Source organism: Microplitis mediator, chromosome 1 (genome assembly GCF_029852145.1).
Source record: "Microplitis mediator isolate UGA2020A chromosome 1, iyMicMedi2.1, whole genome shotgun sequence".
NCBI classification, from domain to species: Eukaryota; Metazoa; Arthropoda; class Insecta; order Hymenoptera; family Braconidae; genus Microplitis; species Microplitis mediator.
In genome coordinates, this window is record NC_079969.1 from 13,352,942 (window position 1) to 13,375,275 (window position 22,334).

The window sequence follows — 22,334 nt, forward strand, 5'->3', positions numbered from 1 at the left end:
GTGAAGCCGAATTCGAAAGCTTTTTATATTTACAATTGTAGATTGCTCAAATATTTTGAAATCGTAAAGGTAAATTCAAAAATATTATAAGTTTATAATTTTAAATCGCTTTGAATATTTTCTAATAACAGAAGTCAATTTAAAAGTATTTAAATTTTGTGATTTTAAATCGTTCCAAATACTTTCTAATCGAAAGGTGAATTCAAAAGTATTATAAATTTGTAATTTTAAATCATTTTGAATATTTTCTACACTGTAATAAGAGCGATGTTAAAAATGGACTCATTTTAACTCCGCCCGGTGTTAAAATAAAATTACACCAGTGTAGGAGTACCCAGTGAACACATGACCTTATTTTGACGTCATACGTAGGTCATAGCAATGTCACGACATCTGATGTAAATTTGATGTCAATCTGACGTTCTACATGACTTTAATATGATGTAAAGCTTGTGACATCATATTGATGTAAGCATTACTCTTGTACGACGTCACAGTTATGACTCATGTATTACGTACGTTTGACATAGAATCTACATCACATTGTTATGTAGTAATAAAGTCATTATCCGTATGTCATAATGACGTAATTTTAAAATCATACATTGATGTCAGTAGCAAAGTCACGGTTATACGTAATATGGATGTCACTCTTAAATCATATCTTTACATCAGTGACAAGTCAGTATTTTACGCAATGCTGATGTAATTTCCGAGTCATAGTTTTTTATCATCTATTTATTGAAATAAAACAATCATAGAATGAATTTTCGAATATGTGTAAATGTGTAAAAATAACAACTAAACGTCGAACATTTTTGGGGTCAAAGTAATCGATAAACTCGATAATAGATCATTCAGACGTTTTAGATTAAAACATTAGCGTGAGCATAAAAAAATTAACTTTATTTTTTTAAAGGATATATCGAAAATATCATTTAGGATGACAAAGAAAATGTAACGACAGTTTGAACTCTTTTGCTATTATGATTTTAAAGTTTAGTATCACAATTTTTCAATCGATTAAATTTCATACGATTTTGTAAAATTATTTAATGTTTCGCAAAATTTTATATAAGATTTTTTAAATTTCATATCACAACAAAAAATTAAAAAATTTGATGAAACTTAATGAAATTTCATACAATTATCGTCGAGGCCGACAAATATTGCTTCTATAAAATTTTATAAAAGTTCATGGAGTTTTTTAAATTTTGTAAAAATCCATCACGAAAACTTATTAACTCTGTCTTTTCCGGCATTTCACTCTAAATACATCAATTAAGCACGAGATTTGAACTCTCGTGATGTGGACCAGTGAGCAACGTTCAGGACTACCAGCCAAGAGGAGCCGTGTTCGAACCCAGCAGACGCCCAGGATTTTTTCATCATTTAACGTTATCTAATCTTGTTTCAGAATTCACAATGCGTTCGCGCGGTAATAATCAAATCAAAAATTCGGTATTTCATTTTATTTTTTTCTTTTTCAAAATATTTTTTCCGAATTGATAATTTTGACATCACCCATATGTCATATTGACGTCATAGAAGGTCACACAGACATCACATTTACATCATGCATACGTCATTAGTTTTACATCATAATCTTACGTAAAAAAGTGTGAAATAATGAGTCACACCTGACTCATTCGTGACTTATATCTTACGTAAATGATGACATAGCGTAACGTCACTCTGACGTCAAATTTACGTCAATGTGTTTACTATATATATAGTAATTCACCGGTGTTAAAAATACCGGTGTTAAATCGGGGTAACCGGCGTAAAAACGGAGATATCGGTGTAAAAGCGGGGTAACCGGTGTAAAAGCGGAGTAGGAACGATGTAAAAGCTGGGTAAACTGCGTCCGCTTGGAGTATTAATTTTAAAGATTATTAAACACAAAAAATGTCAGTTCTTTATGAAAATTAATAAAAAAAATATCATTTATTAACAAGTATAGTGATCGAGTAAGTAAAAATATTCACAAAGTAAAATATTTTAACACCGGAGAATTTTTTTAACACCGGTACAGAATATTTACACCGGTGGCGGCGTTATTTTCACACCGATTTCGTTGTTGAAATTTAACACCGCCGATTTTAACACCTACACCGCTTGGACTTACCCCAGTGATTTTTAACAGTGTAATAGCAAAAGTGAATTTGAAAGTATTCAAATTTTATGATTCCGAATCGCTCCAAATACTTTATAATCGCCGAGGTGATTTAAAAGTATTCGAATTTTGAAATTTCAAATCCTTTCAAATACTTTTAAATACCGTAAAAAGATTTAATTTGATTCGAAATAATTTGAATCGCTTCTTTTAATCAGGGACGAACCATGAACCTCCAGTTTTCCAATCGAACCAAAGATGTAATTTTGGCCGGCCGAAAATCATCAAATTTTCGCGCAAAATTTAAAATTTTTTTAAAAAACTCCGCCATTTTGTTAAATTTCAATTTTTCTCTTAGCCCGGGGGTCATGGCATAGAAAATACCTTCTAGCTTAATAAAATTTTCGTTTTTTCTTACTTTATGCACTGTGAAGGTCGCTATCACTGTAACATTGGGAGGGGGACTTTTTTTTTAGCGTTAGGAGATTGTGAATAACTAGCTGAATTTTGAATATTTCGGTCCTAAAATTTGATCTTGTATTCAATATACATCCCCAAATGTGTCCTTAAAACATTAAAACATTCCATGTTGTAGTTTTCTTAAAAAAATTCCCGAAAATCATCTTTTTTTCAGGCGGTCATACTAGTGGTCCCCCTTCAGTCAACATAAAAATATTCAATTTGTTAACATAAAGATAACATTCTATATCCGATATTATATATTTCCTTTTCTCATTTGTTTACAGAATACGAAATTGTTTATAATCGTATTTACTGTTAATTGGAACAAGGCCCCATTCATGATTTTTATGCGTGTGTCTTGTTTGTTTTAGGTATCGGGTGACAGGAAACGTTCCAAGACGATGCTCAAACTGTGTTTATATTTCTCTAAATACAATATAATGGATTATTTATCTATTTATTTCGACTTTCCTATAATCTTAAGATATAATTTAATAAGTATGTGCCACAAAGATTAATTATTTAAATTATTGACTAATTATTGATAAGATGTTATAAATGTTGTAAGATTTTAATATATGAATTTTAAAGGGAAGTTAAACGCGCGCCTATTTATGTATTTCAAGTTTACTAATTAATTAACAGGTGGAGGCACCTGAAGTCATTGAGGACCCTAATAGCCACTTTAGCTTGAAATTGACAGTGATTTGACATTGAAATTGCCTAAAAATTTGCTGCTCGAATTTGCCGTCAATTTCACAGCAAAAGTTGAAAAGAAAAATTTGCAGTTAATTTTTCATCAATTTAGAGGTGACTTTTTACGATAAAAAAAAGTCGGTAATGTTCTTTTTTACTATTTCAGAAGGTAAGCAAATTTATACATGGAAATGTCTACAATTTGACGGTAAAAAAATACTTAACAATTTTTCACGTCAAATTAACAATAAATTTGCATGAAATTTGCCTGAAAATTGACGACAACTTTTTTCTAGTTAACTTTTGAAGTGAATTTGCATTCTAATTCGGGTAGTAAATTTACGTCAAATTGAATAGCAAGTTGCATCCAAATTGTCGTAAAAACAGAATAGTCCGAAGTTAACAGAAATTTGACGAAAAATTCAAGGAAACTTTTGTAAGTAAAGTTTTGCTAAAGCAAACTGTGCTATTAGGGGGCATAACAGCTGGCCACTTGGGGATAGTTAAAGCATCGAGAGTTGTCAAAAATATCTGCTACATTTACAGTCATGAACAAAAGTTACTTTAAATTTGTCAGAAATTCGTAGAAAAGTTGACGTCAAATTGAACATCAACTTCTTTCAGTCGTCTTTGATGTAAAATTTCGTCAGTAGCTTTCCGTCATTTTGCAGCTAAAGCAGGGATGCCAATAGTTCGTCCTAACGGACATGTTATACAACGTACTACTCTGGCAAAAACGACATCTAGAAATCGTGACAAAAGTACCAACGCAACATCTGGAAATCGCGACATTCGTCCAGCGTGACATTTGGATCGTTACACTGTACGTAAAATGTGACACTCATGCAAGTGCGACGTCTGAAAAAAACGACATCTAGACAAGTCGACAATGTTGCAAACGTGACATTTGAAAAACTCACCAATCTGAAAATGGGACATTTGACAAACACGACAGTCAAGCCAACGATAAATGTGGTAAAGTCGACAAATATGTTATGTGACGTTTAGAAATATGGACATCTTTGCACAAGGACAATTGTACATTGTGACAATTGTAAAATTTGACTTTTGGAAATGTTACCACTCACTTACAAGCGACATATGGATAACGTGACAGTTGAACATAGTGACACTTGTGAAAAGGTACATTCGGAAAAATAATTATTTCTACTTACCAGCAATGAATTTATAAGAAATCCGTAGATAAAGTAGATTTCTTATGGTAATGAAACATGGAAAGAGAGAGGACATACCCTGATAGCCAAGTTGCTCGCAACTTGTCGACAATCTACTGCCGCAACCTGTCGCCAAGTTTGCCGCAAAAGTCAGCATTTCCATAAGTTGACGACAACTTTCTGAGCAACTTGTCGACAATTTCAGCTCGTGTAACTGTTGCCGACAACTTGGCTACAAGTTGCTCAGAAACTTGGTGACAGGTTGCGGCAGTAGATTGTCGCCAAGTTGCTGAGCAATTTGTAGCCAAGTTGTCGGCAACAGTTACACAAGCTGAAAGTTGTCGACAACTTGTCGTCAAGTTGGTCGCAACTCAGGTACACCAACTTTCTGATCGGAAACTCTGGCTATCAGGGTACATTTTAAATAAAACTCTAACTAATGCAGCCAAAAAATTATTTTAATATGTTTAATAAATTTTAGGATAAAACAATCCAATTGAAAATATTAAATTAAATTTATTTATCATTATCACTAACTCAAATTGATATTATTCTACGTACATAATAAAATGCTATACAAATAATGTTAATTAAAAATAATCTCGTAATATAAATTTTTTTGTACCTAATTGAATTTATGAAATCAAACTTACTTACCATGCTCTTATACCAGCTATATTCTGAGTACACTATCTAATTCTATAAAAATAAGAATAATTAGGATATCTTATCACTAATAGCTAGGACTCTTGGTGATTTTCGAAACGGATATTCTTCCGATGATGACACCAACATGAATTCAGAAAATGAAGTGATTGCAGATGTTGATACTGGTAATTCCGATGATGAGACTAATGGAGATGTAGATAATGAAGCTGCAGCTGTTACTTCTAGCAATCCCGATGATGTTACTTACATGGATTCAAATAATGATATTGATAATGATTCGGAAGAATCCGAGGCTGACACTATCATTCTCGATTTTGATGACTATTCTCATGGCAATGTTCCTAATCCCGACCTAAATGGTGCTGATGTTGCCTGCAGTTTACGGCGCGACGCGGTTACACCTGCGGACTTGAACAACGCTATCAGTAAGTTGAATATTCAATATCTCATGATATTAATTATCTATTCGATTAAATCAGTTTCACTCTTGTTGTTGGATATTCGTTTATAATGTTAAATATTAAATAATCTCAAATAAACCTTGTCCATTTTAGGAAGTGAAGAATGTATGACTTACATGGCCGCTGTTCCGAACGTCTACTACAAGCCCTGTGGGCACTATACTTTTTGCGAAGCCTGTCATAAGAAGATGTTGAATGATGTGCTAACCGAGGGTGGTGATTTCATATGTCAAATGTGTCATCAGTATGTAAACGAAGTTTTTATTATTTAAAACAACTTTTAAAAACGGTGTCAAAGATGGTCTTCAGCAAGGTTTTATAAAAAAAAGAAATTTCGTTTTGAGGGTACTCTCAGACACTGCCCCTTCCCTATTTCGAAAAAATATTCAATGACTTTTCACTTTCATAAGCGTATCAAAATTTTATTAACAATTGGAATAAAAATTAAACAATAAATTAAAAAAAAAGACAATGTAGTTGCAATTTCATTGTCATGTGGAATTCAAATAAAACAACTTATAGTTTACATCAATTGGGAGTTAAACGAAATTTGTTGAATGAATTTCAGTAAACTCTTTATGTAAATTTGATAATTATAATTGTTTAAATTTTTAGGCTAAATATTATTCAACGAATTTCGTTTAACTTTAATTGATAACATCTGTTAGTAATATTTTTGAATTCTACATCTCAGCAAAATTGCAACTACGTTGACCTTCTTTTTAATTAAGGCTTGATTTTTTTTTCTAATTAATTGATTAAATTTTGACACGCTTTGACAGTTAAGGGCATTTCAGACAGTGCCCCCCACTTCAAAAATTTCAATGGCTTTCAACTGCCATAACCGTATTAAAATTTTATTAATTAATTAAAAAAAAAAATTAAAACCTTAATTGAAAAAAGGAGAACGTAGTCGTAATTTCACCGAGGTATAGAATTTTTTAAAAATTACTTGCAATTGATATCAATCAGGAGTTAAACGAAATTTGTTGAATAAATTTTAGCCTAGAAAATTTGAAAATTCAAATTATAAAATTAACATGAAGATTATACTGAAATTTATTTTACAAATTTCGTTCAGCTTCCAATTGATATCGAATGCAAATGTTTTTTTTTAAATCTATATCTTAGTGAAATTACGATTACGTTCTCCTTTTTTCAATTAAGGTTTTAATTTTTTTTTAATTAATTACTAAAATTTTAACATGGTTATAACAGTTCAAAGCCATTGAAATTTTTGAAGAAGTGGGGGGCACTGTCTAGGCATGACCTTAAAAGTTATTGAATATTTCCAAAAGGGGAGGGGGAGCTGTCTGAGTTTGGCCTTAAAAAGCGAAATAACATGACTCTAATGAAGATTAAAAATTATATACTAAGTAATAAAATTTTATACTAACTTTACTAGATAAATTATCTAAATATTGAAAGTAAAAATTTTTTTTTATATTGTCAGGTTTTCTATTGTCGGTTTTTAATAATTTATATTATTTAATAATATAGTAATTTAACTTAAAAAAAAAAATTTGAATTGTTTGTTGTAACCTTCCAATATTATAAAAAAACAATAAATATCAATTTTCCTAATAAAAAAAAAAAAACTTTCAGCATTATTTTTTGTATAAACCATCAATTTATATCCTAATTATTCTTATTTTTATAGAATTAGATAGTGTACTCAGAATATAGCTGGTATAAGAGCATGGTAAGTAAGTTTGATTTCATAAATTCAATTAGGTACAAAAAAATTTATATTACGAGATTATTTTTAATTAACATTATTTGTATAGCATTTTATTATGTACGTAGAATAATATCAATTTGAGTTAGTGATAATGATAAATAAATTTAATTTAATATTTTCAATTGGATTGTTTTATCCTAAAATTTATTAAACATATTAAAATAATTTTTTGGCTGCATTAGTTAGAGTTTTATTTAAAATGTATGTCCTCTCTCTTTCCATGTTTCATTACCATAAGAAATCTACTTTATCTACGGATTTCTTATAAATTCATTGCTGGTAAGTAGAAATAATTATTTTTCCGAATGTACCTTTTCACAAGTGTCACTATGTTCAACTGTCACGTTATCCATATGTCGCTTGTAAGTGAGTGGTAACATTTCCAAAAGTCAAATTTTACAATTGTCACAATGTACAATTGTCCTTGTGCAAAGATGTCCATATTTCTAAACGTCACATAACATATTTGTCGACTTTACCACATTTATCGTTGGCTTGACTGTCGTGTTTGTCAAATGTCCCATTTTCAGATTGGTGAGTTTTTCAAATGTCACGTTTGCAACATTGTCGACTTGTCTAGATGTCGTTTTTTTCAGACGTCGCACTTGCATGAGTGTCACATTTTACGTACAGTGTAACGATCCAAATGTCACGCTGGACGAATGTCGCGATTTCCAGATGTTGCGTTGGTACTTTTGTCACGATTTCTAGATGTCGTTTTTGCCAGAGTAGTACGTTGTATAACATGTCCGTTAGGACGAACTAATGGCACCCTAAAGCAGTAGCTGTCTCTCTCAGGGCATACTTGAGATACAACCAATCATCGTCATTCGTTTTCCGTAGCAAATATACACATCCATATATATATATATATATATACACGTACTCTTGAACTGACAACAAAAATAATTTTTTCGTTCTATTTTGTGCTCGTAATTTTTTCAGTTAATTCAAAATTTTTCATACTGTATCATTAATTCGTTAAGCTCAGCTAATACTTTACTATTTGTCTACAAGACTAATATGTTTGGATATCATCATACATTTGCATATATTCAACATTAAAAGTTTGTTTATATTAAAATATTACTCGACAACTTGTAAATTTGATAAAATTCAGTGATTGCGTAAGAATCTTTTAAACTATCAGCCGTAATCATAATAAAAATTATATTCATCGCTGTTTAAATTGGGATTGAATAAAAAAATGTATTCAACTATAATACCAACCAAAGTATATTACGATCAAAAACCGGGTACTTCAGGACTTCGAAAACCTGTGAAAACTTTTCAGCAAGAGCATTATACAGAAAATTTTATTCAATCTATTTTTGAAGTTTTGAAAGATAATCTTAATGGAGCTTTGGTCGTAGGAGGTGATGGACGATATTATTGTAAAGAAGCAGTAAAGAAAATCATACGCATTGCTGCAGCTAATGGTGTAAGTCATTTAATCCATTATCAGATATTTTTTTCGTATTACTGATAAATTACTACTTAACCATCGAAACTGGGTAGCAGGGAACAAATTTTCACATTTTAGATTCTTATTTATTAATTGATTATCATTACAGTGATTTTTCAGCTTCTGGAAAAATGCATAAAGCTATAACTTTTGCGTAAGATTTTCATCATTCGAGTCCCATAAATAATTGAATCTCGAAAACGGTTCTTACCATTTTTTTTTTAAACTTATGTACTGTTTAATAAAAAAATTAGAAATTTTTTGTAAAAAACCATGAATTTCTAGACCGATTTGACTAAAAAGTATTGATTTTTTAATTATTGATTATTTCAAAACGACGTGTGGTGGAGTTCAGTAATCACAACTCTTGACCCCCAAGTGACCTAATGTTAACTTTTTCTTATCGAAAACATGAACAAAAGGAAAGTTACCATGTATTTTGCGATGTAAAAAGGCTGATTTTTGGCAACAAATATCACTACTAATGCCGAGCCAGAAGTTAACAATTTTATGTTTCGAAACGATAACTTTATGTTAACAATTTGTCTACTGTTTGACAACATTTTGGTAACTTTTTGAAAACACTTTGTAACGTTTTGTTGACAAAAAGCAATTACTTTTTTGGTACCAAAAAGGTAACAAATTGACAGTTTTTTAATGTTGACTTATGAGATTCAGAATGTTATTTTTATGTTATCAAATTCAATATTTTTATGTTGACTTAATGCTAGCAAATTGTTGAATTTTTGAGGGCTTGTGGAAAGGATAAATAGTAGTAGAATTAAAAGTCCGTAAATAAACAAAAACAAAGTACTTTAGTACTTAGCATATTTTATTGTAAACTGAAACAATTACTACTTTGATTCAATTTATTTTAAAAATTAAACAAGCGAAAACGATTTCTCATTTTACAATAAGATATGGAATGCACTAGTGTTTCATTTATCTACTAACTCTTAATTGTCCACTATCGGCTTATACAAATACATGGGTCATTTCATATCAATTCAACGACATTGCGACAGTGACTTTCTTCGATTTTTTTGATTTTTTAATATGTTTTCATACATATAGAAAGAAGTCTTCAGCTAAATTTTTTAGCTCTTTATCTCCACCCATTCCGAAGTTATCATTTTTGCTTAAAAAGGATATAACTTTGACTATAGTTATGATAATCTCACGTCATGGGGGGTCAATTTTTTTTATTTTCAACACTTTTTCTGAAAAAAATTCAAAATCAGAAACAAAAAATTTTTTAATGCTTTTTCGGCCATTTTTAGTCAAACAATTAGTTTTTCGTTCAATGGGACACTTAATTTAAAAAAAAAAAAGTCACAAAATTCTATGTTGACAACAGAGTTGCAAAAAATGCATTACTTTAGTTAATGCATTGGCGTTTCATTACTCATTACTATAATAATTACTATAATAATAAGTAATGAAATCAGTTTCCATTGCTCATTATTTTTTTCTTAATGGAATAAAAATTAATTCTCATTAAATTTTTTTTAATGAATAATGTATCATCTTTACATTACTAATTTTTTAATTTTAATGAGTATTTCAACAATCGACATTAAAATTTTTAACGGTAATGAGTAATGTACCAACTTTTCACTACCCATTTTATTTTATTTAATGAAGGATTAATGAGTATTCGATTACCCATTACGTATAAATAAAATTACTATTTTTGATAATGGCTGTTATTTAGATGTCGAAAAAATGAAAACCTTATCACAAATAGGAGAAAAAAAATGGAATCTAATTTAATATCACATTTTTCAACTAAGCATCATTTCTGTGTTTATAATTTTTCATACTTAAGCGTGCCCTGGCGGATCCGTTTCCACCGTGGGTTTCAGTGTTAACTTAGTGTAATCCAAATTACACTGAAAATACACCGGAATTTCACGTGTATCACACGGTGGGTTTGTGAAAATTTCACTCTTAGTTTACCCTTGTTTCACACTAATCTACTGACACTCATTTTACATTCTATTACCATTGAGTTTCCACTGTATATTCTAGTGGTTCAAGCGCCACCGTACAAACTCGCTAAAAAATCGACGTATCAACGGAGTTTCGACGGTGTTTTTCGTTAAAAAGCGGTGTTTTGTCTGCCATGATGACAAGAGGTTTCTACAGTGTTTCCTCGAAGTTTTTACGACGTTTTGTCTGCATTTTCTAGCGTATTTTTAAAATTTTTAAATTTTGGTGTAATTAGTATGTAAATTAGTTATTTTCACGTTAAAGGAGTTCGTGCACTGAAAAAACCCGTTTAACATGGTGTAATTTAAGCGTAACATTGAAATTCCCACTAAAACCGCCGCCGTGTAAAATAAGTGTAGTTTTGGTGTACTCTTTCTTTTATCGAAGCTCCGGTGGGAATAGCATGTAAAAATCGTGTAATACGATGTAATTTAAGCGCCCGAGTGAAAAAAATTATATATAATTTTAAATAATTATATATAATTCTACACTTATCCAAAAAATTAAAGTAACAAGAAAATTTTATAAATTTTTTAGTGACTTTTGGAAGGCTATATTTTCGTGAAAAATGATCGTATCGAAAAAATTAAAAAAGCAAATTGAAGCTTGAAATCTCTAGTTTGAAGATCTTCCAGCAAAATAATTTTTTGAGCTACAGTTTTTGCGGAATCATAAGAAATAGCTCGAGACAAAATTTTTCTAAATTTTTTGGTTTTGGTTTTTGGGTCTACGGGGTCGAGAAAATTTTTTTCCGAAAAATTAATTACTGGCTCGTTTAGGAAATTTATTCAGCTACAATTTGCCTTTTTTGTTTCTTTGTACGAGAATTTGCTGCTGAGATATCAGCCTTATAATAAAAAAGGAAACAAAAACTCCGAGTAAAACGTAAAAAAATTTTTGTTTTATCTCGTATTTGGAGATTTATTTTTTTTTCTTTTCCTTACATTTACTGAATAACTAACGCAAAAATGAAAGAAAATTAATTTTTCCATTTTGGTAATGATTATACAAATTAAGGAACAAAGATTGTTCCTTAAATTGTTTTGTAAAATTTAGAACAATCGGCCCGGACAAACAGTTCAATGGATCGATTTGAAAATTTCCAGGGCTTTTGGGGGTACATTAAGCTGTAAAATCACCTGGCAACATTTCCCTTTCCATCAATATTCTTAAAACAGCGGTTGATTTACTAAAAAACCATAAAAAGACCATTTTTTGTAAGTTTTTCAAATTAATATTAAGGATGAAAAAAAATTTTTTTTTTTTAAATCGGAAATGAGGCTTGTGGGGCATTAATTCGAGTTCTAAAGCTGCCCTCAAAATCACTGTGCGACCATTAGTTGCTGAGATATCGATTATCAAGGAAAAAAGATCTTTTCTTATTATAAGGCTGATATCTCAGCAGCAAATTGTCGTACAAATAAACAAAAAAGACGCAAATTGTAGATAAATAAAATTCCTAAACGAGCCAAACAATTTTCCCGACCCCGTAGACCCAAAAACCAAAACCAAAAAATTTAAAAAAATTTTGTCTCGAGCTATTTCTTATGATTCCGCAAAAACCGCAGCTCAAAAAATCATTTTGCTGGAAGATCCTTAAACTAGAGATTTCAAGCTTCAATTTGCTTTTTTAATATTTTTGATACGATCATTTTTCACGAAAATACAGCCTTCCAAAAATCACTGAAAAATTTATAAAATTTTCTTGTTCCTTTAATTTTCTGGATAAGTGTATATTTTGCTTTCAATTGTTTGATTAAAAAATACAATTCATTTTTACTTTTAACGAAAAACTTTTTTCAAAAAAATATCTCTCATACTAAGAAATAAAAACACTTTAAGCAATTGAAATTATTTCAATTTAAGCATAAAAATATGTTGATTTGAAAAAAAAAAAACGTTTTGACATAAGATAAAATTATCAAGATAATTATTTACTTGGTGCAAGAGTATCAGATAATTGTAAAATGTATTTGTAATCAATACTAAAAGTTGTAATTATTTTATAATATAATAATTAGGGTGTGCCGGAAAACAACATTTTTTAACTTCCCGCTAAGAAAATCGACAATTTTCAAAAAAATTCGGGAAGTTATTGTTTTCACCCCGATTTGCGAAAATCGAAATTTCATCAGATGTCGACGTTTTGAGGTCCTAGGAAGCTATTCTGACTATTTTCAGAATGAAGTCCGAGTGTCTGTATGTATGTATGTATGTGTGTGTGTGTGTGTGTGTGTGTGTGTGTGTGACCGGTCTATAACTTTTTAACTAATGAACCGATTCGGATGGTTAAGGCGGCAATCGAAAGAGCTTGTTGGCCATCAACTTTTCTGAAAGTTTCAGATCATTTGATCAAGTAGACTCGAAAATATTGGCGAATTACGAAAAAAAAAATTTTTTTTTTTTTAGTTTTTTATTGATTTCTCAGAAACGACTCCTACGATCAACTTCAACATCTAATCAGCTCTAGAACTTAATAAAACGCGTCGATTGCCGCCTTAGCCATCTCAATCGGAGTATTTGTTCGAGAGTTATCGCGGGAGAAAGAAATGGTAAAAAACGGTTTTTCGCGAATATCTTCGAAACAACTGAACCAAACAATTTCAAAATTTTAGCAGCTCTAGAACTTGATAATATACGCCGATTGCCGCATCAAACATCATCGGTTTTTTTTCGAAAACAATGGCACACAAAAGTATTTTCGAGCTCGAAGAGCTCGAAAATGTATCCACAACAATGTTTTCGAGCTCCTTGAGTTCGAAAATAGCGGGAAGTTTTGGGGCTGGCCCGCAGGGTCAACCCATAGACAGATTTTTTTTTCTGGGTACCACTAGAAATTTATGAAATATGTTAAAATACAAATTCTGGCAAAAGATCGGCTCTTAAATTCAAGCTTTAGAGGTAGTCCATCGCATTTTTCGATTTCTGATTTAAATAACATAGGAAAAATATTTTTTCACAGTTTAGAATTTTATCACTCACCAGGGAATTAGTGTATCGGAAAAATCAATGAATACTTGTGTTGAAAATTGAACGTTCTATAATAAAAGTCTCTTATAATTTTTCGATAAAGTTAATTTTTTGAAAATTATTTGAGGTCAATGTTGGATTCATAGTAAATTTTAGTATTATTTGACTTTTTCGGCGAAACTATCAGACTTATCTTAAAATGTGATAGAGTCTTTTATGTAAATCATTTCACTTCCTACAACTTATTTTTCACAAAGTAATACAGTTCACTTGAACCAAGAAAATTAATCTTGATACAAGAGATTTTGTTTAACGATTCAGAAAATTGAAATTTTCTTGCACGTAGTAAATAATTATCTTAAATCAAAATTTTTTTTTCCTCAAGTCAACATATTTTTATGCTTGAACAAAAAAAGTTTATACTTGTTTTAAGAGTTTTTTTTTCTTAACATGAGGGATATTTTCTTAAAGAAAGATGTATTAGTTTTTTGAAACAATATTACATTTTTTGATTTGAAGACAATAAATTTTCTTGGAATAAGTACATTTTTTTAAGCGCAAAAATTTTTATATGCTCCAACCAAAAAAAAAAATGCTTAAACTAAGAGAAAAATAACTCGGGAGTAAAGATATATATGTATATATGTAGGAGAGGGAGGTCACCGGTGCTATAAGCAGCAGCGGAAGTAGTTCTATGCTCGCCACGAGATCGCGCCCACGGGTTGTTGTGTCTCTAGTAAGAGACTCATTTCATAAGTTTTATATTCCAATGCTGGAAGCAATTTTGGCACGAGTACTCCTCTGTCATTTGACAGAGTGATGAGTACCTTTTTTGTTGGTATCATAGTATATCCTATTTTACATCGTGGCATTAGTATTTATTACCAATGCTTCCATGAATAATAATTCTCAGAAATTAAACTTGGACTTACAAAAAAAAATTATTTTTGTAAAAAGTACAGAGTTTCTACTATATGAACAAAAATTTACAATTTATTTAATACGTTGTATAGGATGAAATTTAAGCGTACAATTTACATTTCCACTGAATCATTCGTGGTGTAAAATAAGTGTAGTTATAGTGTACTCTTTCTTCTATTGAAGCTCCGCTGGGAATAGCGAGTAAGAATCGTGTAATACGATGTAATTTAAGCGTAAAATTTAAATTTTCACTAAAACAGTCGTCGTGTAAAGTCAGTGTAGTATTGGTGTACTCTTTCTTTCATTAAATCTCCGGTGGGAATAGCAGGTAAAAATCGTGTAACCCGGAGGAGTACAGTGTAATTTAAGTTTATGTTGTGTGGAATTTTTTCACATTTACACGGTGGGATTTCAGGGGATTCAGTGGAATCAGATCCGCCAGGGTGAATACTTCTCTAGCCGCGTTGAGTAGAGATTGAAATTTAGAGCGCACACGCTGTCACGAAAATTCGACATGATGTATAATAAAATTGGTTATTATATTTAATTACATGTATAAATTTCTAATATTGATTCAGCTTACTCATATACTGAGTGCACAAAACATACCCAAAAACGAACACGTTGTTATTTTGAAACCCGAGTAAAAATACACTAATGCAAAAAATTAAAGGAGCAGAAAAATTTTATAAATTTTTTAGTGATTTTTGGAAGGCTGTAACTTGGTGAAAAAAAATCTTATCGAAAATTTAAAAAAAGCATTTTATAGCTGGAAATCTCTAGTTTAGGTGTATTTTTTTCAAAATTTTTTCAAAGCTCCGATTATTGCGCAAACATGAGAAATGCCGCGAGCCAAAAAATTTCTAAATTTTTTTTTTTTTCCGAAGAGCCCACGGACCGCGGAAAAATTCTTTCAACTAAATGAATGCATACATCGTTTAGCAAATTTATTCAGCTTCAATTTGGTTTTTTTTTTTAACCTCGTAGGACGATTTGTCGCAGAGATATCAGCCTTCAAACAAAAAATGATCCTTTTGGCTTTGATCTTCGATATTTCAGGTACCAATGATCGCACAGAACGTTAAAGGGCGGCGTTGAAAACTTGAATAAATTCCCTACAAGACCCTGTCATCATTTTTTGAAAAAAAAAATTTTTTTTATTTTTAACATCCACTAGAAGAAAGTACAAAAAAATGACTTTTTTTGGTTTTTTAGTAAATCAACCGCTACTCTGCAAATATCGATAAAAAAAAATAATGATGCCAGGGACTTTTTTAGCTTAATGTACCCCCAAGACCCCTGTAAATTTTTAAATTGATCTATCGAACCGTTTTTTGGGAATCATCGATCAAAGTTTAGCTAAACAATTAAAGGAGCAAGTTTTATTCCTTTAATTGTGTAATCATAATCAAAATGAAAAAATTTTTTTTTTTCGACTTTTCTCAAATTTTTGCGTTGATAACTCAGCAAATGCAAGGAAATGACAAAAAAAATTAAAAATTTCCAAAAAATATCAAAAAAAAAAAATTGAAACTTGTTTTTTGTGTTCTAAATTTTTTTTTTGATATTTTTTGGAAATTTTTAATTTTTTTAAAGAAAAGTCGAAAAAAAAAAATTTTTTCATTTTGATTATGATTACACAATTAAAGGAATAAAACTTGCTCCTTTAATTGTTTAGCTAAACTTTGATCGATGATTCCCAAAAAACGGTTCGATAGATCAATTTAAAAATTTACAGGGGTCTTGGGGGTACATTAAGCTAAAAAAGTCCCTGGCATCATTATTTTTTTTATCGATATTTGCAGAGTAGCGGTTGATTTACTAAAAAACCAAAAAAAGTCATTTTTTTGTACTTTCTTCTAGTGGATGTTAAAAATAAAAAAAATTTTTTTTTTCAAAAAATGATGACAGGGTCTTGTAGGGAATTTATTCAAGTTTTCAACGCCGCCCTTTAACGTTCTGTGCGATCATTGGTACCTGAAATATCGAAGATCAAAGCCAAAAGGATCATTTTTTGTTTGAAGGCTGATATCTCTGCGACAAATCGTCCTACGAGGTTAAAAAAAAAAACCAAATTGAAGCTGAATAAATTTGCTAAACGATGTATGCATTCATTTAGTTGAAAGAATTTTTCCGCGGTCCGTGGGCTCTTCGGAAAAAAAAAAAAATTTAGAAATTTTTTGGCTCGCGGTATTTCTCATGTTTGCGCAATAATCGGAGCTTTGAAAAAATTTTGAAAAAAATACACCTAAACTAGAGATTTCAAGCTATAAAATGCTTTTTTTAAATTTTCGATAAGATTTTTTTTCACCAAGTTACAGCTTTCCAAAAATCACTAAAAAATTTATAAAATTTTTCTGCTCCTTTAATTTTTTGCATTAGTGTATTTGGATTAGATTGAACTTAAGTTAACTTAAACAGCTTAGAAATAACTTACCTGATATTGATGGACTTGAAATGATATTACCTTGACTTGAAAACCTTTAAAAAGAATAAAAGTTTGAAAAGAAGATATGAAGCCAAATTAGGTTAGCAAAGAGCATCGAACGCCTGGAAAACAAGCAGCACCGGTACATATCAAGCACCAGGTCATCTTTTTGCGTTTCCAAGTATAAAAAGACAAAGATGAAGCATTTTTAGATTAAAGATTAATCTTTTGAAAAATGTTTAGAAGTTCTCCTTGCAAGCAAGCTGTGTGACATGCACCAGGTCGTCTTCTGGCGTTCTCCAAGCGTAATAGGACAAAAGTAAAGCATTTTTAGGTTAAAAATTGACCTTTTGAAAAATGTTTAGGAGTTCTCCTTGCATGTGAGCTGACTGGCATGCACCAGGTTGTCTTCTGGCATTCTCCAAGCATAAATAGATCAAGATAAAGCATTTAGATTTATTTGTAAAAAAAATGTATTTCGAATCAACGCTTCCCAGACAGCATTCAAGTCGGAATGACTGCTTTACGACGTCTTTTTGAAGGCGTCTTCAAGAAGTCTTATAATGACTTCTTAAAGGTGTCATTTTTAAGAACTCTTAATTGAGAGTTCTTGAAGACTCCATAAATAAGACGTCAGTTTTGTGACGACTAAATGTATTCTTTTTTAAACTTCTTTATGAAGTCAAAATTAGGAGCTCAAAGACGCCATGGTAAATTGTAAGGGTTTGTCCTTGCTTCCCCGTACCAGGAAGTTCGGACAATCCTTCGGTAGTAACTTGAGTATTTGAAGTTTTGGGTTCTGAAATGCCTGACGTAGCTGAGTACGCAGCTCGATTTGGAATAGGGGAAGGTTGTTGAAAAAAATGTAACAATTGATTCTAAATATAACTTTGGCTCTTTTATTATAAATAAATAATTAATTGTTTAATATACACTTAATGCTAAATTTAATTATAATTAGCAATTAATAATCAAGAGTTTTGCAATATAGTTTTACTGCGCATGCGCCGCTTCCGTTTCACCGGGATACCAGTCCCAACTTTATTAATATAAATTTTCTCAACAGTTTAATTATAATAATTTTCCGAGTCTTTTATTTAATTTAGACGAATAAAGAGATTCAGCGATGTCGAGGAAAAATCCTGACAACTAAAATTAACCGGTAATAAATTTTTCGCATGCACAGAAAGCAGGAAATAATTTTGACAAATTTAATAAAAAGAATTTAGAATAAAAAGACGATAAAATAAGTGAGGGGATCTCCTCCACGTGTTTGACAAATGTAAAATTGTAAATTTCAAAAACCTTTATCCAGAAGAACTTACATCGACCTGTCCCAGGTGTTTCGTGGTGCTGGTCATCTTGATGGCGAGAATAACAGGATCTTTTCCTTCCAACGGGAAAACACTTGAAGTGGAACTTAGACGATAGATTTTATACTTAAAATTGGTGGCGTCTGCCTGAATAATAAACTGTAGAAAAATTGCGATGTGATAGAAAACTTGAGCGACCGCTCGGTTCGACAAGTGGATGGTAATTAATTTTCGGTTGTGTCGTCTGGCGACGAGGTGTCCAGTTTACCCCTACCTTCGCGCCGTTAAACCAAATTTGACGCAAGGGCGGGTGCGCAGATTAAAAAGGGCGCGAAATTTAATTTTTGCTGACCTGGCAGTCGAGCACCAGGTCACCCCGTTACAAAATTCATACTAAAGTCTTATTTGTGAAGTCAGAAAAAAGAACTCTTCGAGAACTCTTTTTAAAGACGTCTTACTGGAGGTGGGCTTAACGGCCCCGTTACATTAATTAATTGTTAAAGAAGCGTTATTTGATAGTAAAAGACAAGTGCCGTTGTGAAAATTCTCGACAGTAACTTTATGTTTTGTATGTGCATTATATTTCAGCTGACTAGTGACCGTAAATTAACAGGTAATGGACGGTCCTTCTATGGTCATTGATAAGTATAGGGATTGTCAAAAACCGAAATCTTGGCGGTTCATTTACAGTATTGAGTGAGTCAAACACTTGTCAATCGAGCGTATAGTGTCGGTAAGTGAGAAACTTTTTGTTAGTGAACTATCGATTAGTTGTCGGTCAGATTTTTCATTTTTTAAATGTCTCTGATAGCCAGTGAAAGACTCCAAGTATACTGAAATTATTCGTGTCGTGAAAAAATGTAAAAAACACTTAAATAATAAAATTTTTAATTATCTAAAGTTCATTTGTATCCAAATAAATATATACAATTAACTTCTCATCTCAAGTGTGTGATTCAGCACAGTGGTTAACACGTCAGACTTTAAATCAGAAGGTCTTGTGTTCGAGTCCATAACTCGGCGAGGTTAATATTTTTTTTTTTCACGGCAGTTATTGTATACATATAAATCACTATATAAAATTATACTATATTTTTTTTCCCGGGCAGTCCCATGAATTTGCAAATTTTACATCTAAATGCGTGTGATTAGAGAATAAATCTACCGTAAATTGAGCGTAAAATGTCGGTCAAAATTCAGTGCAATTATTCACATATGTTTGTACTTTCGGTATCCACAGTCGGTAAATCAACTATTATGACATTGGTGATCGACGCTCATACTATCGTTATTTAGCGATATATAATAAACGATTAGATGGTGTCATTGCCGTAAGTGCTAAAAAAATATATGGTGAAGATTTTTCACAACCGCACTCGGAAATGATCGTCAAATCACTCCATGCAGTCGAATGTTCGACGGCAGAACTTACGATGATTTAACGTTAATAAACGGTAATTTTATCGTGCCGCTGAAACCGCTAGGGCTTATTTCCCACTAAGAATTATAATATTAATAAGACAAGGACATATACATCATGGATTATATAGTATATTTGAGGTTGTGATTGCGTACGTGTTTTGTTTTCGTTCTTCAAATTTTTGCAGAATTCGAACTTTTTGAAATAAAAAATTTAAGTATGACTTGAAGTTAACAATTGCGTCGTTGCCAAACTTAACATTTATTCTTTTTCACTGTTTTTCAAATTCCAGTTCTCACATATGATTGGTCAATTAAAATGTTGAATAACTCAAAAACTACTCAAAATTTTCAAAAGTGGCAAAGGAACTTCATGCTTAGAATCACCTCCTCTATCTAAATTTTTTTTTGGAATAATTTTAGAAAATTTACAAAACCAACAGGCACATTAATAGGTGTACCAGAAAAATCTCTACCTTACGACAGCTGAACCATAATCAGGCCTACCACAAGTAACTGTACCACACAACAACTATACCAGTTTTGAACACTACCCGCGAAAATCTCAACCAATCAACAATTTTACCACTTAAGAGCTCTCTCACGTTACAACTCTACCAGATTACAACCCTCCCAGTAACGAACTCAACCATATACATCCCTGTGGAAAAGGTCTTATAAAATCTCATAAAAAAAATTGGCTATGAGAAAACGATCAGTATTTGTCCACGGAAAATCTCAAAAATTCTGATACAATTATTTTCTCATGGGTGGTGCATCAAAAAAATTTTTTTCTTAAAATTCTCATATAAATTATCAGAATCTTTAAGAAACAGAAGCTGTAATATTCTGATTATAAGTATTTATAAGTTTTCGAAAAATGTAAAGTTTACAATTGAGTGGATTTTGGGAATGAACAAGATTGTATGAGACGATTTCTGAAATCATACAAGATTTGAATCTGATTAATCAATGTGAGTACAGTAATTTTCCATATAGTAACGAAAAAATTTATGAGATTGATTAAGTTATAGTTTCTGTAGTATTGATTAAGGTTTATATGCTAAATTATTGAATTTTTTAGCATGAATTCAAAAAATTTTCATTATGTATACTCAAGAATATTTGTATGAGTATTTACGCGGAAAACTCTTCGCAATCTATTCACGAGAAATCTATGAAATTGAGTCAGTTTATTTATTCATCAAAAATTACTCAAGTAAACATTGATATTAAATATTCAAGTCATGATGTATTATGGGATATACTACAGTACAACCCACACAGGTACTTGTTGGTCTGTCAAATGACAAAGGAGTGCTCGAATAAAATTGTATTGAAATTTGGAATTTAACACTTCTGAAATAAATGTCTTACCAGGGACACTACAAATCGTAGGCGCGATCTCGTGGCGAGCACCGAACTACTCCCGCTGCTGCTGCCTAGCACCGGTGACCATCCCCTTCTCCATATCGATCTTTTCTCCCGAGAAATTTTTTCTCTTGGCTTAAGCAACTTTTGTTATTTTGGTCGAAAGTATTTTTGGTAGAAAGTAAAAGAAATAGTGATAACATTAGTATTTTTGGTGTAAATTCTAATAAAAAAAAAATGAAGTTAAGTAATTATTTTTGAATGAATCTGATAAAATTAATATTTTATGTGAATGGAAATTTATAAAATCTCATAAGTACTCCATAATATTTTACAAGTAATAGCCTTCTAACTAAAACTTACAAAAACTCATAAATCACATAGCTTTTAAATTAAAATTAAATCTTTTAAGTTTTTACAAGTTAATTCGATTATAGATTTTCTTACTAATTCTCATAAAATTTTTATGAGAAAAAGGTCTGCATTTGTCCATGTGATTCCTGATTCAGTCTCATAAAATTTCGAAGAAATACATGTTAAATATTTTCTCATAAAATATGACAAATATTTTATGATATTCAATAAGATATTATCTCCTAGGATAACTCTTACTAAAACTTATAAATTCTGGAAATTTCGTATAAAAAAAATAATCTTATTGAGATTTTGTAAGTATTATGACTTCGGAATTCGCCTGATCAATTCTTATTGAAAATAGATTAGAATAAACTGTAACAATCTTATAGAAGTGAAAGTACTTATTCAATCTCATAATCGTTGGCGGAATTCGAGTCACAAAATCTCATAAATTAAAAAATCTTACTCATTCTTATAAAAATCTAGTACGGTAATCATGATAGAAAAACATCAAAAGCTTTGACTCATAGATTCTCATAAAAATTCATATGAGAATTTTTTTAAATCTCATAGATATTTTCGAAGCTCATAGATTCTCATAAAAAATATTCAATATCTTATCAGAATTTATGAGAGCTTTTCCACAGGGATCTCTACCACAATACAGGTCACCCATAAAAATGCCTACCATTAGCATTTCTACCATTTACAAGTCTACCATAAATAACTCAACCACATTTCAACTATACCAGCATAAATCTCTGCCAAGAGAATACAC

General features: G+C 30.9%; 2 protein-coding genes across 3 annotated transcripts in view; both read left to right on the forward strand.

Moving 5' to 3' along the window:
* The first annotated feature begins 5,155 nt into the window (after positions 1-5,155).
* Positions 5,156-6,031, forward strand: LOC130666037 (uncharacterized). Its single transcript, XM_057466685.1, has 2 exons — positions 5,156-5,543; positions 5,673-6,031. Exons 1-2 carry the CDS (start codon positions 5,243-5,245, stop codon positions 5,849-5,851), a joined length of 480 nt encoding a protein of 159 aa, XP_057322668.1. The 5' UTR covers positions 5,156-5,242; the 3' UTR covers positions 5,852-6,031.
* A 2,097-nt stretch (positions 6,032-8,128) lies between these two features.
* The window catches only part of LOC130666022 (phosphoglucomutase), an 85,188-nt gene continuing 70,982 nt past the window's right edge, over positions 8,129-22,334 (forward strand). The window contains exon 1 of one of the 2 annotated variants that reach the window (XM_057466672.1): positions 8,129-8,761. In XM_057466672.1, coding sequence (XP_057322655.1) covers positions 8,528-8,761 — 234 coding nt within the window. In that variant the 5' untranslated portion in view covers positions 8,129-8,527. The remainder of the gene's footprint in view (positions 8,762-22,334) is intronic. The other variant, XM_057466666.1, reaches the window with a different exon arrangement.

What these genes read in the sequence shown, in the direction of transcription:
- LOC130666037 (XM_057466685.1), top strand. Translation starts at nt 5,243, where the DNA reads ATGAATTCAGAAAATGAAGTGATTGCAGATGTTGATACTGGTAATTCC. An exon ending in GGACTTGAACAACGCTATCA is followed by an intron (nt 5,544 to 5,672) that starts GTAAGTTGAATA and finishes TGTCCATTTTAG; the next exon opens with GAAGTGAAGAATGTATGACT.